Raw genomic sequence first — 19584 nt, 5'->3', positions numbered from 1 at the left:
GCCCCAGCTGGCACCCACTCTGTTGGGTTCAGAAGTGCAGTCACCAACCCAAGCATTCAGCAAACATTAACAGAAGGCCTGCGCATGCAAGACAGAGTGTGAGGTAGGGGACATGAAGATAAATTAGGCATTCAGTCATAATCCTCTCCAGGGATCATGAGTGAACGCTTCCAAGTTAGAATCCCCAGAAGGTATAAATAACTAATAAAAGATGGCGAGTGTTCATATCACGGGAGCGGTGCAGATAAAGTACTGACTGGCTTCAGAGGAGAGAGAATGATTCTATCTGCAGATGGGGAATGTTTTGCAAAGGAGATGGTGAGCTTGGAAAGGGAGTCAAGGCAGTATGAGAGAACATGGCAAGGAAGAACAGAAGGATGCCATCCAGCCTTTCCCCGTTGCTGGGATTCAATCCATTTCTCAGTTGTCCAGCAGAGGGCACACTTGCCTAACAAACAGGGTGTCTCTGGGTCAAGAAGGGAAGAAAAGCAGTGCTGTTCCTTCACCAAGGGCGGGAATCACCCTGTAAATGGGGAAGTGTACTAGCCGAGCTCATAGTCTTAATCCTATATAGGTCTCAGAAGATCCCGTAGTTTATGTCTTCTTTGTCTCCACATACACATCCAGCCAGGCCAGGTGAAACCAGAGCTGCAAACTTGACCCAGTATTATCCTACTCAGTGTATGTGTGTGTGTGTGTGTGTGTGTGTGTGTGTGTGTGTGTGTGTGTGAGAGAGAGAGAGAGAGAGAGAGAGAGAGAGAGAGAGAGAGAGAGAGAGAGAGAGAGAGAGAGAGACAGAGAGAGACAGAGAGAGAGACAGAGAGAGAGAGAGACAGACAGAGAGACAGACAGAGAGAGAGACAGACAGAGAGACAGAGACAGAGAGAGACAGAGACAGAGACAGAGACAGAGACAGAGAGACACAGAGAGAGAGACAGAGACAGACAGACAGACAGACAGACAGAGACAGAGACAGAGAGACACAGAATCTCTGAGTGAGATAGATCTGTCCGCTTCTGAGGGCCAGCCTCATTTATCACATTGGGCAGCCAAGAAATGGCCATCTGGAGTGAAGCCTGTCTCTGACACTTCCAGTTAAACATCCCTTATCTACAGGTAACTTCCTGGGCTGGGCAGTTGAGAGATGAGGGTGGGGATGAAACCTTCCCACATGTTCCCAGTCCCGGGGGTGATGGTTGGGATTTAGACCACAGAACAGGGGAAAGATGACTAGGAGCAAGAGATCTGGAGAACAGGCAAAATTATGCCGAGAACAAAACAAAAATTGCTGCAAACATAATTGCTGTTTATTAACACCTTAATTAAAACAGATTTGCATTTCTATGAGTAGTTCTCAGCCAAGGGGGGAAAAGGTACTGGGAGAGATGGCTTCTGAGTTTAGAATGGAAACAGCTCTGACTGGTGCACAGGATATGGGTGACTTCAAGGTAAGCTTTGCCCTCAGAAGGCTTTAAAGATGGGCTGAGTCTTGCTTTCTTCCTTAGAGTTCCTCAGCTACAAGAAGCCTTTGGCCCCAAGCCACAGCAGCCCTACATTCTGAGGACCCTGGGTAATGCTTTGCTTTGCAGCTGGGCTGAGGAGTGATGATACCATAAAATCTTTGCCTTTCATTTCCTAGGAACTAGGAATCCCCAAAGGGCTTCCCAGGGTTCTAAAAGCTGTCAACAAATACATAAGCGTTTATGGGCTTCTTAAAAGAAAACAAAAAACCAGGATAAAGGAAACCAGGCCCAGAGAGCCAGTGGGCCATCGGCAGCCATCTTTCCCTTCCTCTGGGTACCCACTTTGAGCCAACTCAGGTTACAGCGGTGCCAATTCATTTCCCAAAGGCCACTGGACTGGCTGTCACCCACAGGAGGGGTTGGCAGAGCTGGAATGTGCATTCTAGACACCCAGGCCCCTGTCTAGCAGCCTCACCAGCCCTCCACCTGTTCTCCAGTTGCAGGTAGGTCAGACAGTGCCATCCCTGGTGGAGGCTGGCAGGGTCCTCCCCTTGGGTCATTTCATACAGGCCCCAGTCTCAGTGTGACTAGCAGAAAATAAACCTGGGCAGTTTCCTTCCTTCTGCCGATTCCTTTAGCTCTTCTCCGCCCAGCAACCCGGGAAAGGTGTGCAGGCTGAGAGAAAAAAAAGGACTGGATAATCGTTGGCTGGATGCCAGGGCCTAGACCGGAATGTGGGTCCCCCTGAGGTGTGTGTGTTTCCTAGAAGCATAGGAAGAGTCCTTTCCCTTCCAAAGTCTTTTTAAGTTCCCATTAGGAAATGCCTGGCTGTCTTAGAGCAACAATAGAAATGCCAGCCCCACCTCACACACCCTTTCCTCCCAGACATAAAGATGCTCAGTTACTAGCTCCAGGTTTGGCGACTCTGGTGGGCATGAGTGTGTCTGAGGGTTCCTAGCCTCCGGGTCACAGCTGACAATAGGCATGGCAGCTTGGCTCCTCAGCGCCCTCCCCAGAGCGGGCAGTGGGGAGGGCTGCTGAATTCACTGTGGCCTGGCGCGCTGAGTGGAGTGTCAGACGCTGGTGCGGCAGGAAAAGGCTGCAGCCTGTGTTGCCATGGATATACTGAGGCGCGATCAGATGCTGTTATTTTTAGACCTGCAGTGCCAATTTATTGGTGGCATCCTGGGGACACACAGGCAAGGCAGGAGGGCTGGGGAGTCTGGGTTCTGCCTGGGATAGGTGATGTGTGAATGCCCTGGGGTCTGGCTAGATTGAGCAGACTGGCCATTCCTCTGCAGCAGTCGCTGCCTCTCTCAGGAGAGGAGAAGAGGAACTTCCAGGCAGGAGCTGAGTAATGGGGACAGTGGAGGGGTGCTGAGGAGGCATCAGGCTGGGCCTGGTTTTCTAGCAAAGGGGGAGAATAGATGATTTTCCATGGGTGGCTTCCTAGGTTGAGACAAAGTCACTTGGGCTCATTTCCAGAACGTGGTTCAAACTGTGCTTTCAGGTCAAGACCCTAACGCCTCACACAAAGGCCTGTAACCTCTGACCTTTTTTTTGGCCAGGATAAAATTCAGCACCTAATCACTCCTCGACTGAGATCTTTTTGAAGGTATTGAAAAGGAAGAGGGTGTCCACAAACTTACCAGCTTGCCTTTACCTCCACAGACAGAACGCTATGTTAGGACAACAATGCCTAGAGTCAGTGACCACCCCTTTGGGGTCAACGCCTGGTTCCGATGCCTTTCTCCTTCTTCCCACCCCTCCCATCATGGTGTTTGCATGCAAGCCTTACCATTGACAGTCAAGGTCACCTCTCTTTCCCCAGCTCCTACCCGGGGCACCACAGCCCGGCACACATACTTCCCAGCGTCCTCCTGGCGGACGGACTTGAGGGTCAGAGTCTTTTCATTGCTCAGGACCTAGGAGGAGGGAGGGGGATCAGACACGAAGAGTGAAAGGGAAGGCTTCCTCTACCTGGGGTCGATGGCTGACACAGAGGCCAGCATCTCTGTAAACACTAGGGTGACAGTGCCCTTTAGGCTTTGGAGAGGAGACTCCCCCTTCCAGATGCAGGCCTGTGGGCTAGGGCGTGGTGGTGGCAGAATGTGAGCTTCCCTAACCGAGGACCCACGGCTTCTTCATACAGAAAGAGGGATGCTACCCTTCTTCGACCTCCCAGCTGCCCATGGTAAAATTATCCCACAACTGAATGTGGAGGGGCCTTGAATCCAGGTTTTCAGAGTCATTCTTACTATCCCTTTGGAGGTGATGGTATGAATGTAGTCTTGGTCACTAGCTATTCCTGCTCCAGCACTGAAGTATAGGTCAGTTACTATCTCAGAGGCTCATCCATCGAATGGGGGCAAAGACACCATCTGGAACAGTGCTGTAACTGTGAGAACATAATAGGCTACCCAAAGGTTGGTTCCTTCTGCCTGTCCCCAAAACATCATGCCAAGACTAAAGGTGAGTTGATCTAGGGAGAGTTTAGAAGTCTTCCTAGTGTCAGGACAAACTGCCCTTGGGCATAGTTTGTTCAGAGTGTTATGGGTACAGGTAGGTCCCCGAGTTCCCGTTCCTCTTTCTGGGACCCCGTTGGCTTATTACAGAGATTGACTCCCCTCAAAGCCTCCTACTTGCCCCGCTATCTATCCCCCAGTTTCTGCCGTAGCACCCTGGAGCCTGGTCTGAAGACTCACCACACCAGAACCCCGCTTCATCCACACGATGGTCAGAGATGGGTTGCCGATCCATGCGCAGCTGAAGACCGCATCTGAGCCCAGATCTACCAGCAGCGACTGAGGCTCTGAGGTCATCCGGGGACCAACTGTGATGGGGAGGAAAGAGGAGATGGGCTCAAGGCGGGGTTGGGGAGCTCTGGGGAGCCTTCTTGTCTCTTCTTCTTTTTACCCACCCCAACTGGAAGAAGGGAGGTGCTGGGTTAGCCCCCTCAGTCCACTCCCCTCCCTGAGTTATGGGAGCAGGACTCTGGAAGTGAGAATAGACCTCTTCTCTCCAGGCTCAGTTTTTCTCAGGCCCACAGAGTAGGCAGTACCAGCCACAGGATGAATGAACTTAGGCCAATTTCTACCTTGATTTACCTCGCAGCCCCTTCTTTTTGTCCTTGATCTGGCTGGCTTCAGAAAGTTAAGGGAACCTCTTACTTCAGAAATCTTGGGCATTGGGACCATGACATGAAATGACATTGGCCCAACTGGAGCCCTTCTAGGATGTCTTCCACCAGGTACTCTCAGGGTATCTTCTATCCAAGACACCCCAGAACCCCTCCTTAGCCTTCTAGAAGTAGACTAGCTTCTGGCTCTATTTCTGACACCTCTGCTAAGTATATGCGAGCCCTTCTCTGCCCTATTCCAACATGCTGGCCTATAGAGCAAGCCTTGCTCCATACAGTGGCTGGGGTATTCAGAGAGCCGACCAGGAAGGCCTTAGGGCACCTTTTTTTTGAGAAGACAAAGCCTGGTTTCTGGAATTGGGAGATAGAGATGAGTTTCAAGATGCCACAGATAAGAAAACACATCTGCTGAATCTTTATGGACGGAAGAGCCAGGCAATGTCAAGTTGGTGAAAGTGCTTTGAAAACTAATGGGCAGTCTGTGAGCTGATTATGTGTATGGTTATGATATGTATCCCAGGCTGGCTTTGAACTCACTATGTAGCCCTGCCTGGGCCTCACACTCAAGGCAGTCTTCCTGCTTTAGCCTTTTGAGTGCTTGGATCACAAGTGTGTGCCACGATTCTGGTTTTTGTAATTCATCCAGTTAGCTAGTCCTCAAACTAGGTTGGCTTCATCTGTTGGGCCACTGGTGAGAAAAGGAGGCTGTCTATGAGTCCCCTCAGTGGGACAGTGGAGTGTGTGTGTATGTACAAGTGATGGATTTGGTCATTGTCTGGCCTCAGTAAAGTCATGAGTCACCCTGCCACTCACCCACTCTGTGCACTTGAGTGTCCATATCCCTCATTTTGGTAGTAGGAATAAGATCTATTTATGGACTATGTGTTTTTGTGCCCCCCAGAATTGTATGTTGAAGCCCTCAGTGTGGATGTATTAGGAGGTAGAGCCCTTGGGGGGTGATTGGGATACAAGGGCACTAGAACAGTCTGGTTGGCCCACCCAGTCCATGGTAACTGGTCACTGCACTCTGGGCTGGTACTGCCTCACTTGGGCAGGCAAAGATTTGAGTGGAAGTGGTACTGGGAGATGCTATAAGCACAAAATGTGGCACACTAGACTGTGGGTGATGAGTCTAGCCACAGTCTCAGCCAGACGACACCACCCACTGCCCGCTCCCCAGGGTTTCCTGAGTCCCCACACTCACAGTAGACATCCACTGTGCGGCTGAGGTTGGTACTGCCCAAGGCATTGGTCACTTCACAGGACACAGGCTCTGAGAAGTATGTGTAGTCCACAGTGGTCCTGTACAGCTCCCCAGATGCCTCTTTGATGATGTGACCTCGTTTGGCCCACCTGCAATGGAGGCCAGAGGTCTATGGAGGGCATCCTTTGGGAAGTTAGACATACCTGTCCTTCAAGAAAAAGAGGAGGGGATGATCTTGTACCCACAACACGGTCACGCAGGTGATTGGCTTTGAGCCATGGTCACCATGCAGTGGGAAGCACTTGACAAGTAAGTCACTCTGGAGGTGACAGTTACCTGGTTGATCACTCCACGGTATACAGGTCATTTGCTAATCCAACTCTCAATCACCAGACAGCCTGGCCATAATGCTTTGAGCTCTATCCTGAGCTCTGTCATGGACCATGTAGGAAAAGGGGGGAGGCTGAGTGCATGACATCAGAGGTGAGGGCTAATGATGTATGCCCAATACACGCATGAACATTACACACACAAAGTGTGCACATCTCCCTACACACGCAAGTTTGGTTTCCAGACAAGAAGATGTCGGATGGGGTTATTGAACCCCTACATTATGCTCTCACTGGCCTCTGACCTATCTCCTGCCCCACACCGATCTCTCATTGTGCCTCCGTCTTCTTGTAAACCTTTTCAGCCTTCCTTCGAGGGTCGGTACTTGGTTTTGCTATCAACTCTGCGCTCCCACCCTGGCTTTGAGGTCACAGACCCATTATTCCTGGTTGGGTGGGGACCAGTGGATAGGAAGTTTCTCTCATGAGCTAGCTGATCAGTACCATATTGAAAGGAAGAGACCAAAAAGCCGCATGCTTCAGGCTTGGTCTCAGTCCTGGGGTAGTGATCACTGTATCAGAGCAGCCGCCAAGTGACCGCCATGTACACACAGGTGTATGTGAGTGTGTGTGCATGTGCAAAAGCACACATAATGTATGCACATATGCTCATGAGGGTTTTCATGTGTGGTACATGCATGGATGCCTATATGTATATATGTGTACATGAGGGTTTGCTTGTGTGCAAGTGAGTATGTGCAAGTACATGTGTGTATATGTGTACATGAGGGGGTTTGCATGTGAGCAAATTTGAATATGTATACATGGGTGCATGTGTGTGCATCTGTGAGAATGCACATCTATGTGTGCACATGAAGGTTTGCCTGTGTGCATTTGTGAGTATGTACTTATGTGCTTGTGTACCTGGAGGAATTTCATGAATATAAAGGTCGATATGTACTTGTATGTTCATATAAGGGATTTATATGTGTGTAGGTATATGTGCATGCATACACACATCTGTACATGAATGCAGGTGAGTAAATGTGTGAAAGTATGAACATTTACATATGTGTATATATGTGCATGTGAGGGTATGCATGTGTGCAAATGTGAGTGCATGTGTGTATGTCTATGTGTTTGAGTTTGTGTATGTGAGGGTTTGCACGTGTGCAGGTGTCTGTGCATGTGTGCATGTGTGCATGCCTATGAGGGTTTGCATGTGTGAGTATGAATGTATATGTGTGTGTGCTTATGTACATGTAGATTACAGATCTCTAAAGTGAAAGCATTTATAGCTCCTTGGCTTAAACGTATTGTATATAACATTCATTTTTCGAAAACACGGAACTTCTAGCCAGGCTCCTGGGGATCTGCAGCCTGTCTTGAGGAGTTTCCAGAGCTGGAGAGACCTCTGGCTCTACTGCTGTTAAATGCCACTCCCCATCACCACTGCTGCTTCTCTTCCCTTCCTTCCTCTGCTCCTGGCCCTTTCTTGGTGACACTGATTCTGTCTCTTCCCTCTCTCCACTAGCGCTTCACTCAGTATGTCTAGCCCCCCAGAGAGACGGCCACTTCTCTACATCCCAAGGAACACCTAGACTGGCGCCATGTAGTTGTTATCTTGAATTAATATCGAGTAACTATTAGGAACACAATTAATAATAACAATTATAGTTTAACAACAGAGCAAACCATAGCTCCCCGAGAGCTTAAGGAACTTCCCAGCAAACCATTATGAGTTATTCATGAGTCGTTTCAATTCCTAACTTTAATTTAATGACCAGACTTAATAGTCAGGCACGGCCCCTGCCTGAGGTGGATTAATTCCGTTCCAGACACACAGCTGGGGATCAGTGTCCAGCCTCTACGCCTTCTGCCTTGTTGAAGGGAGGGCTTATACATGGTGGGGAGGCTTGTTAGGAGCTGGTGGCTGAGAGGAGGGTGGGGAGAGGCCCAGGTAAGCTTTCTCCATACTTGATACTTAGAGCACGTAGCGGAGCTGGGCCTATGTCTGTGCCTAGGGGCACTGGTTCAAACGGGTGGGCTGTTTTTTTTTTTGGGGGGGGGACCCTGGAAAAGATGGAACCTTCTTCACTCTCTTTCTGGGACCTTCACTGGGGAGCTTAGGGAAGGCCATACTCCCCAGGATCTGATTGTTGGAACTCCTGGGGCTTGGCAGGCCTGTAACCCAGTACTCCAGGGTCTGTGGTTACACTTCCAGGCCAGTGGGCATTTCTTTTCTCCCAAAAGAACCAGAGAGAAGGAGAATTAGGACATGACCGGCCATGGTAACTTTCCCGCTTTAGGAAAAATCTGAGCCAGCTCAAAGGAGGGAAGGCAGGAAGGATGCTCTGACTCTCCTGTTTCAGGGGTCATGGGAGGAGGAGGGACTTGTCTATAGTATTGGATTTCAGAAGGCAGAACCCAGGGCTTTTTGGAAAGGGGACTTCCTCCAAACTCTATAGGAGCCCTCTGCTCATACCTTGACTGTCCAGTCTTTCTTCCCCTCTCTTACTCCCTCTGCACATCAAACAGCTCTCTGAAGGCCTTTTCAGGAGCACTCAGGCTGAGAATATCTCAGTCCAGTATGGGGCCACGGGGTTCCAGAACCGAAGAGCGGCTTCCTTCTTACCCCCCACATTTCCCCACAGTTTGTGGCTCAGCCGCCTCTGCCTGGTCCCCACCACGGCATCTTTGCCATCTTTCCCAGGCCCTCCTTGGACTGCCTTAGCTTCAGCCTTTTCAATCAATGTCTAATTTGGTCTGAACAAATGTAAGAGGATTAATTATTTATATCACAGAATCAAGAGACCCAACATGTCGCAGCTGCAGGTTGGTGTGTCAAACAGCCCTGTACGCTTTATGGGGGGAGGGGTTTGTGGTCTTTTATACCATATCTGCCAGAGACCTTCAGAGGATGAAGCCCAGAGCACCTCTTGTTGTGCTTATGTCTGGTCCTCTAACCGGGGCCCTGGGTCCCCGCAGGCAGTGAAGAAGGCAGCTTCCATGCCCAGTCAGGTCCATCTCAGGGTAGGGCTGAGAGAGGGTGCACATCTAATTTCAGAGATTACAGCCTCTTAGGTGCACCAAGGAGGAAGCAACCAAGATGGACTAATGGCAGAAGGGAAGATCTCTGTAATCTTGTCAATGCCATTTGGGAAAAAATATCCATGTATTTACGTTATAGATTTGCTTAAGGCATTTCCTCCTGGGTCCTAGTGCTACGTGGAAAATTAAAGTGGGCTGCTGGCAGGACCTTGGTGGAGGGAAGTGAGTAGACGGGAGCCTCAAACCTCTCCTCACCAGAACAGCCCAGGCCAGACCACCTCAGCTTTTCAACCACTTCCTGGGGGCCAGGAGGGCTCCCAAGGTCTTTAGAACACCTGTTAATCAGAAGGTCCTAAGAATTGGCAGCAAATAAGAACAGTGGCCATCCGCAGGGAGTCCAATCACTCCTGTCCCTCTTGTTACTCCAGGAGTTAACGTGGGATTCAAAGGCTTCAGGGTAGGCCAGGAAGGGAGGGAATCCTGTAGGACCCAATGGTCCAGGGAAATCGCATGTTCTCTCCGTGATCATTTCTTAATGTGTTAGCTTGAAGAAACTCAAATTTCAAATTGAAAAAAAAAGTTTTAATCACTCCCACTAGTTGTCATCTGTTTTGTCTCCTAGATTTGCTAGTTGTTCACATTTGATCACACGTGTTTCAAAATGTCCTCCTGCGTAGGCTCACGCTTTCTCCTTATCCTGGCTGCTCTGTGTCTTTGAGACAGGGGGTCCTGGGAGTCAGCTCTAGCAGCTGGGTGTCCTACTGAGGTCAGAAGGCAGGTGGAGGGCTTTGGGCTTTTGAGTGGAGGCTACCGACTATGTGGGGGATGCTGCCATGCTTGCTCAGATTCCTAGATCTTCAGGTAACAAGGAGTCTGTCAGTGACATGGAAATGGGGAGTTGAGTGTTTCAGTCTCTAGGGCACTGTAGGCTTTTGGGGGGTTGCTGGGATGGTCAGTGGAAGGCTGTCTGCCTGTCTTGTGGGGGATGCTTATGGATGAGAAGGGAGCTGCCATTTGAAGTGTCTCCTGGGTACAGTATACCTGTCTAGGGACCTTGAGCTGAGAGCTAGGGGCCGACAGGAGAGAAGCATAGAGATGGCAGGTGTCGTCAGAAGTCCAGAGACAGGAGCCTTTTTTCGTTCCTTCTGCATCTTCTATCATTTCTGGACAGTGCCAGATCCAGGCCAAACCAGCCTCTGGAACTGAATGGACCACAGGATTCCTGGGAGTGGGAGGGCCCTTGCCTTTGTGGCGGGAATCAGAGAGAGACTGATCTTCTGGTTTCCAGTGCGGCAAGGGTTAACTCAGGAGGGATGGATAGAGAGGCTATAGGCCTTCCTGATTTCTGGCCCCACTGCTGCTCTATTATCCACACCACAGGGAGCCAGAGCAGTTCACTGTGTCCACCCTGAGCCTGCCATGACTTCTTCTGTGGCCCATTGCCCTTTCTTCCACCTGCTGGGACGGCTCGGGCTCATGCCTCATGCCTTCCCTCTCCTCCACATCTCTAGTCATTGCCTTCCTTGCCTGGGACCATTAGCATTCATGCCATTTGCAGAAGCTGCTGCTTAATAGCTCGTATCCATAGTGGAGGTGATGTCCTGGGCTCTGCCATCAAGCCTGGGCTGGTGGGAAGTGAGGGCCACGGGAAGTTATACAAAACATCAAAAGCGGTGAGCATCCCATACTTGTGCTTGGATACCTCTGAGGTCACTTAGTTTCTGGAATGCTGTGTGGTGATATGCACAGGCAGAAAGCTTCCCAGAGGAGCAGCTCTGAAGGTTTATTTGATCAGTCAGATGCATGTAAGGAATGCCTGGTTTGTGCCATGCGATGCATTGCTTGCTGAGAGCCATAAGTGACTAAATTGCAGTTCTTGCCTCTGAGAAACTCGGTCAGAAGGCGGAGACAAGCATGTGAAAAACAGTGATGCCTTTATCGGTGCTGTGGATGAGGACACAGAATGGAGCGGTGGCTCTGCAGGATCCCATGGGCCCCTTGGGCTCTGGACAGCTGTATGGTGCTAAGTACACCGACTTACCCGTTCTGCTGGTGGTGTCAACATTGTCTGAGCCTTGCTCCGTCATTTCGGAAATGTAGAATAAACAAGCCATCGAAACAGGAGGGGCATCCCTGTTTCCCTGGCACAGGGAGTATATGTGAACTTGAGGGAAAGAGAGGGTCTGCTTGGCTAGGAGGTGGGGCTGGCATGGGGGGAGGGAGAAGTCTATTTGGACACCTGCTGTGAAGCACATCCTGTGGCCATGTGTGACATCCCATGTGACAGGCATGGGGGTGGAGGAGCCTTAGACCAAGCTGTCTTCACAGCAGTGATGCTCACCTGTACTGGGTGACAGCTGGGTTGGCCTTTGCAGAGCAGTGGAACGTGACGATGTTGTCCTCCAATACCGGCTGTGGTTCTACCGACAAGTTGACAAGTGGGGGGTCTGCAGGGAGAAGAGATTCACATACAGACTGGGGAAGGAATAGGGCAGGAAGACATGGAGGGCAAAGCCAGGCTTCCTACCACCCAGGGACCATCATGACGGATCCCTGGAGAGTGAGAGAGGCCTCAGCAGGAGGCTACTTTGCTCCCTTGAAGTGGCTGCTTCAGGTAGCCCTGGGTGCTAGGTGCACGCCCCTCTGTGACTCAAGGTCTGAACTGAAATGGACACCCATCTCTGGTGCCTGGTTTCCCAGGCCCCAGACACGTGCAGCTTAGCTTCACCTTCTTCTATTCCTGTGAGGAGAGGGGTGGGAAGGGGCTCTCGGCCCGTAGTATACGCTTTCTGTGTGTGAAATGTCTGTTTATTATCTCCATGTAAAGGTTGTGGGGCCTCTGGTAACTTGAAAGTGGCACTCACACCCTTTCATCATTGCAATCATCTCTGCTGAATCCAGACTGGTGTCACCAGGCCCGCAGCATCCTGGGCTCATTTTCTCATCTGACATGATAAGAAGCCACACTCTGAAGTGCTAACCGGTCTGAGGTGGAGGAGACAGAAACCGGGAGATGGGGAGCCCACAGAGAGACCATGAGTAAGGGTTTGGGTGGGTGTGGCAAACTGGGGGAGGTAAAGCACACACCATAGAGGACAGATGTGAGGACCACAGGGAGACCACAGAGATACAGAGACAGGTGCAGACAGAAGGAAGGGGGAAGGAGACAGGCAGAGACACGGAAAGGCACACAAACATGCCCACTGAGGACTGCAGAAGGGTAAAGGGAGGGAAACCTAGAGGTGGGGGCGGAAGAGGGGTAAAGAGTGAGAGGGAGCTGGGCAGACAGACAGACAGACATGTACCCAGACCAAGATGCTAGCCTGAAAGCAGAAAAGCCAGGGAGGCCCAGGACATAGAAAATGATAGGGCTTTGGAGAGAAAAGAGTACACAGAACAGTGAAGGCCACGGGAGAAAGAGGGAGAGAGAGAGAGAGAGAGAGAGAGAGAGAGAGAGAGAGAGAGAAGAAAGAGATAGACAGAGAGAGACAGACAGACAGAGACAGAGAGATAGAGAGAGAAAGAGAGATAGAGATAGAAAGACAGACAGAGAGACAGAGAGAGTGAGAGCTAGAGAGAAAGACACACACACACACACACACACACACACACACACACACACACACAGAGAGAGAGAGAGAGAGAGAGAGAGAGAGAGAGAGAGAGAGAGAGGAGATGCAGATAGATTAGACAGAGACAGAGACAGACTTGGGGAGAATGGAAGGATGAGGCTAGAAGAACTTGAAAGTCTGTAGCAAATGCAGAGAGGTAGACCTAGGCCCAGGAAATGGCCTTGTGTTGGCCTGGCTTTTCCCTTCTCAGGTGGTTGCCCCCACTCTCCACCATCCCCCACCGGAACTTTGAGAAGGGGTGGGGGTAGTGGGAAGACTAAGAGAGGTCTGTGGGGTTCTAGTCTCCTCCTTTTTCCTTGTTCCCTGACCCTCAAGAGGCGGCGGCGCACGCCTTTAATCCCAGCACTCGGGAGGCAGAGCCAGGCGGATCTCTGTGAGTTTGAGGCCAGCCTGGTCTACAGAGTGAGATCCAGGAAAGGCTCAAAGCTACACAGAGAAGTCCTTTCTTGAGAAACCCTGTCCCTCAAGTGAGTGCTTCTGCTGGGGCACACTCCCTCCACTGATGTGCTATCTTATTCCCCACCCCCACCCCTGTCCAAAGCAATGGGCTCTGATTATGAAATGGATCATCCCAAATTGTGAACTGAAACCAACTTTCTTTTTCTTTACTATCTCATGTGTTTGCTAGGATGGTGGGAAGCTGAGTAATACAGGTAGGTATCTCATCCACCTCAATTTGGATCTTCAAAGCAAGGTTCAAGGGCTCACTGTGGCAAGGGACCACCTTGAGGACTCTCCTCCCACTTCTTAGACTCCTAACACCTCCCTCTGCAAGTCCTGTAACATCTTCCCAGAGGTTCCCAGCAGCTTCCCAGGCAAGGCTGACTCAGGAATCTCACAGTCCTGCACAGGGCAGGCTGGCCAAGCTGACCATCCCTCCTGGTAAAGAAGTTGTTCCAGAGGAGTTTGCTAATGGCCATCAGGACTCCTGGGCATTGCTAGCCTCACACTGTGAAATCCAGTCCTGGTGGGCGATATGTGGTATCAGTCCAACTCTTGTTTGAGATGGTGGTGTCAGTTCAAAAATCTCTAGAAACCCTTTACGGAGCTCACTGGGAACCTTCCGAAGGCTCATCCTTCACCCCGTGTTCTTTATAAAGTCACGGGAAGGAAGAAGATGGAGCTCGTAGCTGCTGGAGGACCCTCCTCAGGTCCTCACTGGATGCTCACTCACACCCGTCTTACAGTTCACCCCGAAGAAGCCTCTTCTGCTTCTTCCCTCACTCTTGGTAGCACTCTTGGTTCCTAGGGCCTTGGGAGAATAGACCCAGGAGGTTCCATGCCAGTCAGTTTCACTTGCCTCTATCCCCAGACCCAGGGATACCATGTCCCTGTTTCCATCCCTCTCCTCAGCATGAATATGATGTGAATTTCTAGGAGTCTGCCAAATTCCAGAGGTATAAATAGTTTATGTCATACCCAACTATTAAACATGATTTTAATCCCACTTGAGATGTCGGATGCATAACTTGCAGGAGGGTGGAACTGAGATCACATTGAACAGATGTTACAGCTGAGAGTCTGTTAGTGTTTCCATCAGCAACCTGTGTGTGTGTGTGTGTGTGTGTGTGTGTGTGTGTGTGTGTGTGCACATGTGCATTTTCAGAGGAAGTGTTGGGGGGAAGCAGAGAGAAACTTCATGACTCAGTGATTTTATAGTACATCCATTTGAAACTTGGCAGCTGGACACAGAGTCCAGATGTGGTGAGGCTTTGGGGGTGTTGCGCTTTCTCTTCCATTACTCAATCTGGGGGCTTTGTCTTCCGTTGGGTAACATAGAAAGACCAAGGGAAACAAACAACAAATGTGCTTTTGCTGAGTTTGGAGACTTCGTGGTTGACTGAGAAAATGAGCAGGTTTGCAAAGGCAGCTCTGATCCAGCCTGTGGTGTCCACTGCAAACAGTTGGATGCTTACTGAATGAGCAAGTGAATCTGAGGAGAAGGAAGGCAAGGTGGGGGAGGAGGAGGGAGGCATGGAGAAGGGCCAGGCCTTTGCTTCATAGGTATAAGTAAACACCTCCCAGCTAGGGGAGATGGAGGGCTGGGTCAAATGCATGGGGCTGTGATGGCATCTGGGGAAGTGCCACCACACACCTGTCACTGTGGATTTCAACCTCAGCATATACTTTAATCAAAACATGTCATGCGTGGCTCTAGGGGTTGACACGAATGATGTCATTTAACCCTAACGGTGACCTTAAGAGGTAGGTAGGTGTGATTCCCTTCATGTATTGATGAAGAAACAAAGACCCAAACCAATTCCCTGAGGCCAATGAGTCACAGCCAAAGTCAGAACTCAAACTAGGGAGAATGTTGGACCCCAGCCACTGTTCTGTACTACCTTGGAAAGATCCCAGCTGGGAAACCTGATGCCTGGGTCTAAGCCTCATGCTGGCCTCATTCCTGCATCCTTTCAGGTGCAACCCTGTTATCCATGTAGCCGGGTCAACCAGTCCTCTGTCTGGAGTGCATCTGGAGGAAGGATGTATTTGGATGTCCGTGGGAGGCTATTGTGATGACATTCTTATCACTAGGTTCCCTTGGGGCAATGGACTGTGGTCTGGAGCAGAAATGTTTCTCTTCCAGCTTTCTCTGCCAAGGTCCTGGCTTCTGTCCTGGGGAACCAACTATGTTTACATGGGACTCTGTAGCTGGCGTAGCCTCCTGCCTAGGTGTGGCTGGATGACAGTGTCACAGTGTCACAAATGGCAGCCAGGAAGCAAGGGACTTAGACACATTGTCTCCCACCCTCATTTCCCCCGGACTGGGCTTGTGAGAGAGAGAGAGCTCTTAGCTTTGATTGCTCTTAGACTAGGAAGAGACTTTGGATGGCATCGGCAAATCAGACAAGAAATTGGAATTATCAGAGTGAAGTGACAGTCTAGAGCCACCCAGTTCACGGTGATGGATCCGTTCTGAATGTTGGACCACACACTGCACTAGCATCTTACCTCCTTTCTAGAGCTGGGCTTTGCTCTGGCCACATCTGCTCACCTGCTGACTGGGTGTGGCTAAGACCCAGTGTGGGATCAGGGTTGGGGACGGACAGGCATTGCCCTAGGTGTTTCTCTCCATTTTCTTTTATCTCCCTAGCCCTAGGCTGGGCAAGAACTCTGTGGCTCCCGCTATCACTGAGTGAGGAATGGAAGGAACCACCTTGAGGTGGGGTGGGGGGATTTGTTAATAGCAAATGGCACCATAGTGAGAAGTAGAGCCTTCCCCCAAAGGCTGTTGTTTTGCCAGGGTGTCCGACCCTACCCAATACTTAACAAATGTCTCTTCCCTCTGCACTTTAAAGGCTGTCAGTTAGGATTTGTGGCCCTGAGAGAGAACTTCTGCCCCCTGGCTGTCAAAACAGGCTCTGAGACCCCTAAGGCACAGTTCCCATGGACCCCATAACTCTGGAGAGCTGTGTAGCACACAGAATTCAGAAGCCCTAAATGAGTCAAGGCTGCTAGAAAGTGTTTTTAAATCCATCAGATTTAGGGGACTGGAGAGAGGGCTCAGTAGTTAAAAATCACTTGCTGTGCCATCACTAGGATGAGATTGGGGATCCTTGCACCCACACACCAGGTGGGCATCCCGCATCCACCTGTAACTCCAGCTTCAAAGGGGCCAGAGAAATGAGGACTGTTGGAGCTATTAAGCTCCATTAGGCTTCCAGCTTAGCAGAAAAAACATAAGACCCAGTTTCAGGGAGAGAAGCTGCCTCAAAGGAATGGGCAGAGTTGGTAGCGGAGGACACCCGACATCCTCTTTCGGCCTCTGCGCCCATGCCGAAAAAGGCATGTGAACCTGCATATACATGCACACACATTCACATTGGGTGGTTACAACCCTGGGCCTGGCCAGGCCAGAGTCCATTGGTACTCACGCTGAATGTCTATGGTGACTGAGGTCTCCTTTCCTCCAGGGATGGCTTTGTTGGTGGCTCGGCACACGATACTCTGTCCATTCTCTACGTCTCCAGGTGAGATGAAGAGGGTGCTAACGATGCTCTCACGTTTGCCATCTCGAAGCAGAGTCTGGAGAGAGAGGTGGTGAGGGAATAGAAGGCCTTGTGTTACTGCACAAAGATGGCTCGGGATGGAAAGACAGACCTCACGCAGGTCAGAGAAGAGAGAGCTGTGGATGGCATGTACTGGTAGGGTTGGCTCAGGCGACCTGGGGCTCCAGTCTCTGTGAAGAACTGGGGGAGTTCCCTTACAGCCTTGGCCTGGCTGGATGCTGGGTGGTGGAAGGAAAAAAAGGATCTAGAGAGATTGCCATGGTGTGTGAAAACCAACCCAGAATTGTAAGCCAAAAGCTCAACAGTAACCAGGCTTAGCTTAGTGGAAGACAGGCCTTGAGTAGGTAGGTAGGTAGGTCCTCCTTAAAAATGAACTGGCATCTGTGTTCTACCCCTGGTAGCGGTGACTCTCCACAGCAAGCAAGAGGAGGGGTGCAGCAGACAGAAGGAAGGAGTCTGTGAAAGGGTGACAGAGTTGGGAGCCCTGAGTTAAGAAGGGGCTCAGGAGGGGACGTTAGCAGTCTCCAGGCACTTGCCTTTGATTATTTCCCCATGTAAGCCTTTGCACCTTCCCAAATCAAGGCACTTCCTGGTCTCATCAGTGCTCCACCACAGCACGGCACGGCCGGCTGAGGCCAGTGCTTTCCTTTTGACAAGGGAGGACTCGGGCAATGCTTATCAAGGCACAGCACCTTACCACGTTCACTCTCAATGGGTTCTGCAATGGGTTGACACCCCCCCCCCCCCCCCGCCACATTCGTGTCTACCCCATTCTTAGAATGGGCATTCATTTGCCAATTAGTTAGTTAAGGAATTGGAGATGAGACCATCCTGAGTCCCAGAAGTGTTCTTCCCCAGGAAGGAGACAACTTTGGCAGCCTCTGTTGTTGTGATGAAGACAAAGGTTAGGATACTCCTGCTACAAACCAAGGAATGCTGGGAGCTGCCGGGACCTAGGAGAGAGCAGGAAGGCCTCTGCACCATTGAAGCAGAGCAGCCTGCTTGGCAGCTTGGCTTCAGACCCCTTAGCCTCTACAACCCCAACACAGCTTGGTGCTGTGGCTGCACCAAGACATGAGCGAAAGCCGTGGGTCTTCGCTTCTTGGATCCGAGTGCTATCCTGTAGGGGATTCCTCCATCATGGCCGCTGCCCCCTTCCTTTCTAGACCCTTCCCCATCAGTGAGGAGTCCATTAAGATAGGCACAGAGAAGAGGGAATGTAGGCAGAGGGCCACTGCAGGTGGCACTGGAGTCTGTTTAGACTCAAAGACTTCCCCTCTGGGCAGGAACTTTACATCCTACAGGGAAAGGTGCCAGACGCAGTCAGTCTTGTTTTACCTGGACTGGAGCCAGGGAATAGATGCCGACTACTTACTTACTGAACAGCTCTCGTAAAATAACAATGGCTCTGTATCTCATTGTCAGAACAGTTGCAGGGAGGAAACATTATCAGTATTTTGCAAGTAAATGCTGAGTTCAAAGTGAACTCCCGGGCCAAGCTGGAACCCAAACTTAAGAATAGGCACCCCTGAGGATGGACTCTCTGATATGCCTGACCTGGGCCTTATAGCTGGCAACACAGTGATCAAGTCCCACAAAGCCAAGTTGACAGCAGCTCTTAGGCTGCCAGAACTCGTCTTCTAGGTCCTCAGCTCAGCTTGGCCCTTCTTATCTTGGGGCCAAGATTGTGGCCTCTGGGATGAGTAGATCCTGGGGTGAGCCTCACGTGGCTCCTACTGTAGATCAAGCCAGTCTATAACAGAAAAGGACAGCAGAGCAGAAGAGCAGCCCCACACTTTCTCCTGTAATTGTAAAACTGGCCAGACGTAGGCTCTGTGGCTTGAAGCCTTCTAGTACTTTCTATCCTGGCAGGAGGGGTGTTGGTCCTAACCCTGGGCAGAGGGGTTACCGAGAGGGATGTGGCCTGATCCAGCAGTCCAAGGGCCAGTCTTAGAAGCCCATGGTCTGTAGGTCAACTTCTGGGACACAGCACAACTGGAGGTCCCAGAATAGGGTTAGAGGGGGTCTATTTGAGCCCCCAAACCAAAGCCAGTGTGTGGAGGGAGCTGCAGCCGGCACCCTATTACCACATTGGCTTGGGGCTGCTCAGCAGACCTCACCACCTCTATAAATAGCTAAGCGATAATAAGAACAATTTCCTGGATGAAAATAAGACCTCCGGGTAGAATGCAGGGAGGAGGGGAGGGAAGAGGAGGGGAGGGGGGAGGGCGAGTATTGTTCTTCTATATCCTTTCCTTTCCTTTTCTGAGGTGCTAACAAGGGACATTTACATAAATTTGACTCAGCCAAGAACCCCTCCAAGGGATGGGCTCTGGGCTTGGTGGGGGGAGTGGGGCTCCGAGGGTGGGGTGCGGGTGGGAGAGAGCTGGGAGGCCTAGCTCTAATTAAGCCTGCTGACTGCTCTTCCTCCTCCCTAGCCCAGCGTGCTCCTCCGCCTCGGAATGATGATTAATGACATATTTACTGTGTCCAGGCGGGTGCTTTTCTGGGAAATAAAAATTCTGGTTCAAGTTGTTTGTTCCACCTAATTAGAGAGAGAAAGAAAAAAAGCAAGATATGTTCATTAAACAAAAAGGAAAATGAGAAGAAGGCGAGTGTCCCAGGAGTGAACCACCCCCTTAGAAGGCCTGCTGGGAACCTGGCTCTGGCCCGAGGTTCTCAAAGACCCCAGCCAGAGCCTGGGCAGCAGCCCCATGGAGAAGGGCTGTGTCTGTTGGCCCCTCGGGCAGATCTGC

General features: G+C 50.8%; 1 protein-coding gene across 1 annotated transcript in view; it reads right to left on the bottom strand.

Annotated features, from left to right (window-relative positions):
* The window catches only part of Kirrel3 (kirre like nephrin family adhesion molecule 3), a 166038-nt gene that overhangs the window by 16158 nt on the left and 130296 nt on the right, over positions 1-19584 (bottom strand). The window contains exons 6-10 of the mRNA XM_036192496.1: positions 16694-16844; positions 11528-11633; positions 5807-5955; positions 4169-4296; positions 3262-3388 (exon numbers count right to left, since the gene is read on the bottom strand). Of these exons, the coding sequence (XP_036048389.1) occupies positions 3262-3388; positions 4169-4296; positions 5807-5955; positions 11528-11633; positions 16694-16844 (661 nt within the window). The remainder of the gene's footprint in view (positions 1-3261; positions 3389-4168; positions 4297-5806; positions 5956-11527; positions 11634-16693; positions 16845-19584) is intronic.

Source organism: Onychomys torridus, chromosome 7 (genome assembly GCF_903995425.1).
Source record: "Onychomys torridus chromosome 7, mOncTor1.1, whole genome shotgun sequence".
NCBI classification, from domain to species: Eukaryota; Metazoa; Chordata; class Mammalia; order Rodentia; family Cricetidae; genus Onychomys; species Onychomys torridus.
This window is presented reverse-complemented; position numbering and strand designations above follow the sequence as displayed.